The 10,837-nt window shown below is 42.8% G+C and overlaps 1 protein-coding gene and 1 pseudogene across 1 annotated transcript; one reads left to right on the top strand and one right to left on the bottom strand.

The window, feature by feature from the left end:
* Nucleotides 1-2,564: 2,564 nt before the first annotated feature.
* On the bottom strand, nt 2,565-4,436 carry LOC119288496 (annotated as a pseudogene).
* Nucleotides 4,437-4,818: 382 nt separating this feature from the next.
* Nucleotides 4,819-8,495, top strand: LOC119284509. The gene is made up of 4 exons (XM_037563626.1): nt 4,819-4,931; nt 5,016-5,084; nt 6,162-6,468; nt 7,545-8,495. Exons 3-4 carry the CDS (start codon nt 6,256-6,258, stop codon nt 8,034-8,036), a joined length of 705 nt encoding a protein of 234 aa, XP_037419523.1. The 5' UTR covers nt 4,819-4,931; nt 5,016-5,084; nt 6,162-6,255; the 3' UTR covers nt 8,037-8,495.
* The last annotated feature ends 2,342 nt before the right edge of the window (nt 8,496-10,837 follow it).

The following is a 10,837-nucleotide window of genomic DNA, read 5'->3' as shown; positions in this document are numbered from 1 at the left end:
TGGGGACGAGTGGGAGTAGTGGGGGGTTAGGGTTTCGGGCGAGAGGGGATAAGGGAGTGGGGGTCGTCGGCCTGGCCGGGACTTGGCCCAGTTGGGCCGGGGGCTGCTGGGCCGGAGCCCCCCCGGGAGGGGGGGGGTTCTTTCCTTTCTTTTGTGTTAGTTCAGTTTTTGTTTTGATTATTTTTCTTATTTTCTTTTCTGTTTTATTTCTAGCTTTTTTTTAAATTTTTAGTTTTTACGAAAATCACCACTAGTACCTAAAGTAGTATTTATAACAAACTGCTGTCACATCAATTCTTAACCCGTAATAAAATATTTTAATATTTTATAAAACCCAATAGGTATTTATTTAATTGTTTTCACTACTGTTTTAATTAGTTTACAGCCCTTAAACATTTTATCAAGATTTGGTTTCTTCATCGTATTTACACTTGATTTATCTGACCCACCTTGAATATTTTGGTTTCATTGTTTGAAAACTTTTGTTGTTTGCCTATATTTTAAATTTGAATTTGAATCGTTTTGAACTAACGTGATTTTATCAACAACAACCGAGGTGACGTGGCATCATTAGCAAATGTTTACTGTGTTTTAGTTATTCGGGCGTCACAACCACGCCGTCGTGCTGCCGGAACTCATCTACTACTTCACCCCTCTTGCTGGATCGAGAAGGCGAGGACGTCACCGAGCCGAACGTGTGCAGAACTCGGAGGTGCCGTGCTTTCGGTACTTGGATCGGTCGGACGTGAAGACGTACGACTACATCAACCGCGTTGATATAACGCTTCCGCGAACGGTCTACGAGGGTACGTAGACAACACTCTCTCCTCTTGTTGCTATGCATCACCATGATCTTGCGTGTGCGTAGGAATTTTTTTGAAATTACTACGTTCCCCAACAAGCAGTAGCATCGAGTCCAACAGCAAATTTTCTTATGTGACAATGAGTTAACGAGGAGAGAGGTAGTTTGAGTAACTTAGCTAGTTACTGTAACATCACATGTCCCAATGCAAAAATGTGTCTATAACCTAATAAATGAAGCTTTGTACATGTCCCAATGCAATATGTGTCTATAACCTAATAAATGAAGCTTTGTATGTTACCACACTTTATGTTACTACCCACTATGAAAGTAGTAACATAGCCTAGGGATATGTATATGTTACTAGTGTATGCATTATCCACACTTAATGCTACTATTCACTATAAATATAGTAAAATAGTATAGAGATATGTATATGTTACTAGTGTATGTTACTCTTCATTATAGTCAGTACTCCCTTCATTTTTATATACAAGGCCACTATAAAATATACATTTTGCATCTATAAAAGGCCACAAACAGTAATCGAGGCAAAGTTTAATACTTGCATGCATGCAGTCATAATGACAGTCAGCTACTTCCTTCACTCAGTTTCTTTGCATGCATGCGGAGTATTAATGATCACAGTAAACAAGAAAAAAAAATTGACTTGTAAAGTAGGCATTAAATTTTACATTGGTACCTGTAATCTGAGTTTGTGGCCTTGTATACAAAAATGGAGGGGGTATAATTTATAAGGCCGGACTAATCATAGCTCCAGAATTCCTGTCAACCATCAGGAAAATACGACATTAGTTAACCTTGGGGATAGGCGAATTAACAGGCTGAGAAGGTGTTTGGATACTCTCTAGTCATGTGACTAGTAGTAGTCAGATTAAAAGTTTTCCGTCAGGCCCTGTTTGGAAGGTGACTACTACTAGTCAGCATTAAATGTCTCAGTATTAAATTCTTCTCTCTTCCTTCCATTTATCTCTCTTCTCTCCCTTGTGCAACAACAACTACCGCTATACTCCCGCGCAAGGAAGGAAAGCAGCAAAGTCCTGTTCCTTTTCTCCCTCACGCCATGCAACAGCAGCTCTCAATACCTTTTTTTCTCTCCTCACGCAAGCAACACAAGCACCAGACTATCCCTCACGAAATTGTCCCATAAGGAAATCAAAACTGTCCACACATAAGAAAACTAAAATTGTCCCATAACGTTACATGTTGGAAACGAAATAAATAACATCAGAAATTTCTCAACGCCCGTTGAACAAACCATCAGCAATCGTATCTCTCACTCGATTCATATCCACTGAATCTAGCTCCATTTCTTCACCCCTAGTGTTACGACGCCTCCTCCTCCTTGTTTCCTCAAGGAGAGGTTGATAACTCTCATCATTGTCACACCTATCAAATTCCTCATCACTAGAGTCATCATCTTCATCAGTCCTGTCCTCATCACTAGACTCATCATCTTGGTCTGTACTGTCCTCATCACTAGATTCATCCTCATTCTGCAAGAAAAGCACAAACAAATAGAAATCATGAAGTCTACAGACATAATGAACATATCATCAACACATGCAAATACACAGATCGGTAGATAATAATTTGTCCAGAAACATAATGATTAAGGCCACATTAGTCCACAAATCATGTCATCCACGACTCAAGACACAAGAGGACACACATGACTCAAGACACAAGAGGACACACATGACTCAAGACACAAGACTAGCTGACACAGATCATTCTGCCTTCATATCTCGCCATCTGCTGCATACATGTTCTTTGCCCTGCACCATCTCTTCAACCATATCGACCTAGTTTCAGGGGTCTTCATGTTCTGGAAGACAGTTCTGTTGTGTTTCTCCTTGAATAAATCACAAGCAACAAAGTACTCAACTGACTCTTCTGATGCTCCACACTCAATGGCAAGGTTCTGACAGTTTTTTACTGACTGAGCACGTTCCTCACTTCTCCTAACCTTTTCATTGCCTTGGTTCACAAGAGCCTGCAAAATAGAGTCTGTTTTCTCACTTTCCTTCTCCAACTTAGTTTCAATGTCCTTCATATATTTTACAAATGGACCCCGAGTTTTGCCTTGAGTACGAGGCATGTTGTCTAAAGTTTTGCTTCTCTTTGAAGGACTACTAGCTTTACTCCTTAACTCTGAGGGGCTCCCTCTCTTTTGAGTGTTGGTACTCATAGGGCTGGACACAAAGCCTTCATTGCCATCCAGGTCATCATCATTATTTAACTCCAAACAATCTTCTGTCCCAGGAACATAAGCAGATGAACCATCCACAGCGACCTCATGAAATATCTCATGTAACAGGGGCATATACTCAGGGTTACCATTTCTAAATTTCTTGAGATTTGGTCTGTCCTGAAAAGAAATAATAGAAAGAAATCAGCATATATATCTTCTGTCATTGGAACATAAGCAAAAATGAACACTTGAAGGAGAGGGAGCAAGAATATAAGCAAAAATACCTTGATTTCTTTCTCCCACCAATCTGCAGTTGCCGTCACTTCGCCATCTAAGCCGCGGCCACAGCCGGTTTGCTGCTGCAACCATACCCAATCATTGTACAAGCCCTTCAAGTTAGTTATTTTGTTCCTGAATTCCCTGCCTGGATGCCACAGCTTTGCCCTTTCCCAATATTTCTCCCTCATATTCTTGTACGCCTGAGGGCTCCAAACTCTACCAGCGTAATTGCCAACATCTATTTCCTCACAAGCTATTTCACATAAAGTCAATGTATTTCTGTCTGTCCAGTTAGCCTTGCTTTTTGGCCTCTATTAAAAAAATGTATGAGAAAACAGAACAAGTACTATTTCAGATACTGTACTATTTTTAATAAATATGACAGAACAAGTAGCATGAACAAGTATTTTCTTTCATTTGTCCAAACTGAACACCTTGCTGTAGTTTCTACTTTCTACTTTCCACTTAACAAGCTGTAGTTTCTACTTTCTACTTTCCACTTAACATACATTCATTCAAGCAAACACAACAATTGGACAAATATTGTACCTGGATATGCTGGTTCAGCATGCTGTCGTCTTCCTCTGCCTGAACATCTTCTTCAGCTGGTTCATCTTCTTCCTCAACATCTTCTACCATGATCGGTGCTGCCTGCCGCTGCCTGCCGCTGCCTGAGCGACTTGAACCAGCACCACCTCGTCCCGACGTCGCGACGACCTGCTTGGCACGACGATCTGGGGCCCTCACTAGGGGGAGACCTTGGCGAGGTGGACGACCCTGCCGCTACGCCACGCCGTCCGTCCGCTGGAGGGGCACACCATGGCCGGCCGCACTCTCGGGATGAAAAAGGTGCGTGTACATGCCCATGTTAGGGTAGGAGGCGGCGACGGCGGAGTTGCCGTTGAGGTCGATGTTCTCCAACCCGATGGGAGCGCGGAGCCCCCCGGCCACCGAGCCGCGGCCGAGCCCCCCGGCCACCGAGCCGCGCTCGAGCCCCCCTGCCACCAAGCCGCGGCCGGCGGATCCCCGGAGACAAGGGGGCGTCATCCCCCACCCGTCCTCGTCGATGTGGTGCACCGCAGCACCGGAAGACGCCGTCTGCGAGAAGAAATCGAAGGGGAGTTCGTCGTCGCCGTCCATGGTATGGACGCGGGAGCGCGGCGCGGCGGAGTGATGCGGGCGCGACACGGCGGAGCGCTGCGGGCGCGGCAGGAGTACGGACACGGAAGCGGCGCGGCGGAGTGCTGCCGCGGCGGCAGAGTGCGGCGGCGGCGGTGGAAAGGGAAGCGGCGGAGTGGAAAGGGGAGCGACTACCCCCTGCCTGCGTGCGAAGGGGATGGGGCGGCAGATGCGTCGCCCGCAACAGGATGGGCCCGCCAATTAATTAGAGGAGAGACTTTAGTCACTTTTAGTTAGGAGTGGGGTGACTAAGGACTAAACTAGTTTTAGTCACCCATTAGTCAGGGGGTTTGGAGGTTTACTGACTAAAAGTGACTACTACTAGTCTCTAGTCTCCCGTCACTAGTGATCCAAACACCATCTGACCCGACCCGACCAGACCACCTTCCGCCTCCTTGAGTCGCCGTCCCCTTTAGCTCGACCCGCTCCGGCGAGACGGTTCCGACCGACGGCGAGGTATGTGATGTGCTACCCCCATCCATCCCTTTATCGTCCCACACTTTGGTTCTCTCATTTAACCTGTTGACCGACGGCGCACAGGCGTACAGGGAGGCGGATTCCGGCGGCCGGAAACGGCCCGCTCCAGAAAGGGCAGCACCCGGAGTCGCGGTAAAGCCCTAGATTTCGTTGTCTCAGTTTGCTGGAACCCTAGTTCTTTGCGGGATTCGCGAATTTCTCCGTGTGAGATGGATTTGTGGCTGAGATCGATGGGATCTTCATGCCTGTTAGGCTCGTTGCGGCCCATTTGGATATGCAAGAATGTGCCTAATCTAGTGTGACAAAACGCAGGCACCATGGCGCTGTGTTCGGCTAGCAACTAACTGGTAGTTCTAACGCATCGTGTGGGTAACCTTTGCCTCGTTTGATTGGTGAAGTCTTGTCAATTTGTCATCGAACAAGATATTGAGAGTCTCATTTTTCCGGTGAAGGAGGATGCGATGTATACACTGGTTAGCTTGAGGGAGGAGGATGGTAGAATAGAACAGTGGAGGCTTTGTTATTGAATGGTCACATTCTTCTTTAGCCTCCGCTATCCAATAACATCTCCTCCCCGCCTAAAGCCACTCCCTGGCTCACACCACTTGGAGGAGATCCTCCTCTCGGAGTCGTCGTCCTTGTCCTCCGCTTACTGGACTGGGCGGAGTGGAGATCCATTCTGATCTGGATCTGTTAACTTGGTTGACGATGCTAATTTGCTTGGGTTGTTCTGTGAGTTTGGTTACAGCATTTCTTTTTCTTTGAGCAAGCAATCTGTCCTGGTCTTTGTGGGATAGGCAATCCAATTCACCCTGCTTGCTTCCGATCTGTTGTGGATCGGTGTGATGCGTGCTGGAGTAATCAGATCAGTTAATTCCAAAAGAAATTTGTTGTAAAAAGCAACAAATTAGAAGGTAAATTTGTAGACTGACAAGTGAGAACAACAGCTTGTAGTTCACAGAAAAACATACCGTATGCTGAAATTTTCCATGACAATTTTGATTAGATTTCACCCATATCTGGTGTTTTTAATTATGCATATAGTGCTGAACATTTGACCAAACTTGCTCAAGCTAACTGATTGATCTGTACTCTGTTGCTAGAGGACACTGACGATTTCTTATCATTTTTTTAAATGTCACTGGACGCACATTATTATAGCAAATTTATGGCTCTTTTTTGGGTTTTGATCCACTATGTTTGTTGCAGCTTTGGACCATCCGAGCTTGCATTCTGAATATGCGAAAGACCTGTGGTTTTGAATGCTGGAAATCAGACCACTTCCGTTTTTAAATGCACAAATATGTTAGGGAATTCTTTGCTAGCTGAGGAAGAACTGGCGCTTGCAAGTAGATGTGGTTTGTTCTCATCAAGCATGCAACAGTCTCACACATCGACCTGTCCTACTATCACATATGAAGAAGCTCTTAGAAGGGAACTGGAATATCGGCGAAGGTTGGAACGTACTCATCCACATCTGTTGATTGCTCTTAATGAAGCTCCTGCGCTATCCAGAGTAAGCTTCTTGTCTGTTAACTTGGCAGCAGGTTTTGTTGGTAATGAACATTTGTGGTCCTATGGTTGATAACTTACGTGCATGGGAAGTATTGAGTTAGTCTGGGTAACCAATCATAAACAGAAAATTACCATTTCATCTTAGTTTACTTTATATGTCAACACAGTTTTATCATTTGCACTATCTGTGTATTGCAGAAAGCTATTTTGTACCTTTTATTCAATAGTTATCTTCTACTCCCTCTTTTCACAAATACTATAAGATATTTTGGATATTTCAGTATGGACTACATACGGACTGAAATGTGTGAACAAACACACTAAAACGTGTCTATATACCGCTGTTTCAGAAAAAAAGTTAGAACATCTTATATTTGTGAACGGAGGGAGTGTTTTCTTGTGCAAGGCATTGAATCGAGTCTCAACTTCATATGTTGAAAGCTCAAACAGGAGTCAGTTTTCTCAAGTTCTATTGTCACATTCATGCTGTTGAGAAAATATCCATAAGCCACACATTGAGTTTAATATTGCTTTACAAGATGTGATGAAACATACCCGAGTTTGATCCAACCGCCCATGTGAGAAGCTGCAACAAAGGTGGTGTTGTTTCAATGCCACTCCAAATTATCTCTAGCCCTTTATTCTTGTTCTTACCATTTTCTGGACAGGATGAAGAGTTCAGCTTGCAGAGTTGTAGTAGTTCTTTGATCAGTGGGGAAAGTTTGCTAAAGTTTTAAGTAAACTGCATCCCTATTTAGAGAAACAATTATTCTGGACGATTTCTGGTTATTGAGTATTCATTTGAAATGCAGTTTACTATTGACTCATTGAGTTCTGGCACCACTCTCTTTTACTTCTGATGTTAAACCATTCCGTGTTCTCATTCTTCTGCATAGGTTCGATGTTACTTTCCCTAATTGTATCAAACTATAGTTAGATATTGGAAGATGTTATCTGAAAGCATGATAAGGCTATGCACTATTTGTTACTATGTTTTTGTTCGAAACCTAGAAAAATTTGTCGGAGAAATTAGATGCACTTTACTTATCTATTATTGGAATAAAAATATACTTTCAGGAGACCTGTACAGATTCAACACCTGATGTGTTGAAGAGAAAGTTAACTCCTGAGAGTAATATGCCTTCACCGCAGTCAAGCTTTAATTTCACCGCCGCAAGAAGCCAGCCAGCAAATTGGTACCCCCCAAAGAAAAAAGTAATTGTTCGACAGCCTGCATCACAGGCTATGCAGGCTGTTCAAATACCCAGAACAAATTCTGTACCTTCCTTTTGGTGCAAAATATGCAAGGTGGATTGTGTCACTGAATTCAATTTCGGCGCCCATATTGGAGGGAAAAAGCACAAACTTAAGAAGCAACTGATTCTTGGTAATATGAACACTGGAAGACCTGGCACTGGCAGTCAGTTTGCGGGTAACACAAACCGTGGACCAAGTGAGAATGCAGTTTCTGGAAGTAGAAATGATGAACCAAATGCAGGTAGCAGCAGTATTGCTGGACCAAGCAGCAGCGTGTCCTCTGGAAGCAGACCCAGCGAAGCAAACCCCTGAAGCATTAAACTAGGTAATCAGCCTTGTTAGGTACTGTGGAAGGCGGGTTCCAAGCACAAGCAGTTCTCAAGGTCATGGAAGCTGTGCAAGAGTTTGCAGTTAACATCAAAGAACTAGGCTGTGTAGGCTGTCCTCGAATGAGCACAGTTGACTTTGACGAGCACGCATCTCTCATTGAACTTGTGCATGAGAACACATATTGGGCAATTGCACAGGTTGAGATGGCCAAGGAGTCTGTGTCTCTCATCAAGACTTGGCGACATTTACAAGGTTCCGCAAGAATTAAAGCATCATGATACAGATCTTTCTTCATAAATACCATGTTTTATGCTTGTAACTGTCACATACTCAAATGGTTGATTGATTAGATCTTGAGTTTGATATTGTCGATGAATTTCATGTGCTGGAAAAGATGGATCTTGTTCTCATATGTGAAGGCAATCTTCTGTTATCCATTCCTGTGCAATTGTTATTCCTGTACATCTGAATGAAGGGGATTTCAGTGGTCCTATATGGCTTTTTATTCTGAAATAAAAACCCAGGGGTTGAGTCTTGCAACTCTTTGGGAATACTGAAATTTACTGGCTTCAGCCACATCATGCTCACATTCATCTACAGACGGTCATAGTTGTTTATGCCAATGTTCACAAGGGCATGTCAAACTCATTGATTCATATTTCATACATTTTTTTATTACAAACTCATTGGTTCATATTTCATACAATTTGTAGATGCGTCTTTTAATAGGGTGAAAGAAAAAAAAATCTTATGTGTTGAAATCATTCAAACATATCCCTGGGTTTATGTAAAAAGAAAGGGTTGGAAAGCAAGATCTGAGCCGCCTACGATGACCTCGATGAGTCTGGCAAGGCATGGACTTGCCTGGTTTTGAGATGTATATAATGATCAAAGTTGTGAGTTCAGTGAACTAAGGATCCTACATGTAGCTTTCCATGGTTGTTATGGAGTTGGGAATTCGCTATCTACCTGATAAACAATGGCTGTAATAAAAAAATCACATGACATGTTGAAGTAAATCGATAATTATATATAGAGTAAAAATATACTATCAATCGTCAGCAAACTTGAAGTGTATATCCGCTTTGGTCACCAGACTGAATTATACCCGAAATATGTTTCTTTCTAACATACAGAAAGCTAAGAGAAGTCCCAATTTATTCTGACATCCAGTTTTCTTTTATTAAACTTATGACATGTGGACGAATCATCAAAGTGCATAGAGCTATTTAAGTGGTATACTCAGCTTACTTCTTTTAGTAAAGCAATACATTGTAAGCAAGTGAATGATCTGTCAAGGAATTCCTAAAGTTTTTGGTGGCTGTCTATCAAAAACAAGAAAAGTGGAGGAAGGAGCTGAATTTATCAACCGTCTCTGACGACAACTTATTCTCTTTCCTTTTTTATATTTCCTTGTTTCTTGAGTCAACTGTAATGAAAATTGCACAAATCAGTCGATACGCATATAAGATGTTATCTCTCCGATCGAAAATATGTCGGAATTAATGGGCATGTTGAGTTTAATGGGCCTTGAGCCAACTGTAGTTCACAATTTTGTGAGAAGTCAAAGAAGTCACGATTAATTTAGACATCCAATATTTTTTTGTTGAACTTATGGCATGTGGATAAATCATCAAAGTGCATAGAGCTATTTAAGTGGTACTCCGTTTACTTCTTTTAATCGTGAACCATACTCCTACTTCTTTTAATCAAGCAGTACATTGCAAGCAAGTGGACGGCCGAGCTATTTTTTATCGAGAATAAAAGAAGTGTAGGATGAGTTGCACTCATCAACGGCCTTTGACAACAACTGATTTTCTTTTTTATTATTTGCTTGTTTTCTAGAGTCAACTCCTATGACAAGTTGCACACATCAATCAATATGAATATAAGACGCCGTCTGTCCTATTAAAACAATTGCTAGAATTAATGGCCCTGTTGGGATTAATGGGCCTTGACCTAACTGAATTTGAGAAGTTAGAAGAAGTTACAATTACTTTCGACATATGTATCTTTTATTGAACTTATGACATATGGATGAATCATCAGATCACATGGAGGTAATTAACTGGCACTCAACTTATTTCTTTCAATCGAGCAATACATTGCAAGGAAGTGGACAATCGAGTTGTTTACCAACAAAGGAAGTGGATAATCGACCTATATTCATCAGCTGCCCCTGACGATGGTGGTGGTTTCATCACTCTGGCCAACGGGGCTACCCTACCCAGCCATAGGGCGCCGACTATGAGACACGTAGGTAACCGACGCCGTGCTAGTGAGTGTCAAGTTCCCTTGCATAACTATAAATACGAGTTCCAAACGGATCATGACAAGTCGGATGAGCAACGAAAATTCTAAAACCCTCACTTGATGTGTCATACTCGTGGCCACGATGTGCGTTGCCGCCGCGGATGGGAAAAGTGGAGGAGGCAAAGCCGCTTGGGAGACATGGCTGTCCATAGTGTGTGTCGTCGGCAATGTCTTGTTCCTTTGGATCTTATCAGCGTCTACCGGTGGGGTTGCCCAAAGGAAAATAAAAAAACAAAACTTGAGAGGGGGAAAGAGTGTACGACCATATTCATGAATCAATAAGTCAAGCATCCCTACAAACTAAAATATGTATAATCACTTCGTACGTTTAGACCACCAGGAGCCAGAGCCCCCCTCCTACCCCGGTTTCATTATCCATGGATGGACCGAGGGAAAGACTTAAGAGGGCGAGAATGTATGACCATATTCATGAACCAACAAGCCAAGCATCCATATAAACTAAAATACGG

The sequence above is a fragment of the Triticum dicoccoides genome, chromosome 4A (genome assembly GCF_002162155.2).
Source record: "Triticum dicoccoides isolate Atlit2015 ecotype Zavitan chromosome 4A, WEW_v2.0, whole genome shotgun sequence".
Taxonomy (NCBI): Eukaryota; Viridiplantae; Streptophyta; class Magnoliopsida; order Poales; family Poaceae; genus Triticum; species Triticum dicoccoides.
This window is presented reverse-complemented; position numbering and strand designations above follow the sequence as displayed.

Excerpts from the sequence above, each read along its gene's own strand:
- LOC119284509 (XM_037563626.1), top strand. The coding sequence starts at position 6,256 with ATGTTAGGGAATTCTTTGCTAGCTGAGGAAGAACTGGCGCTTGCAAGT. Across the intron at positions 6,469-7,544 it reads AAGCTCCTGCGCTATCCAGA|GAGACCTGTACAGATTCAAC; the intron begins GTAAGCTTCTTG and ends ATATACTTTCAG.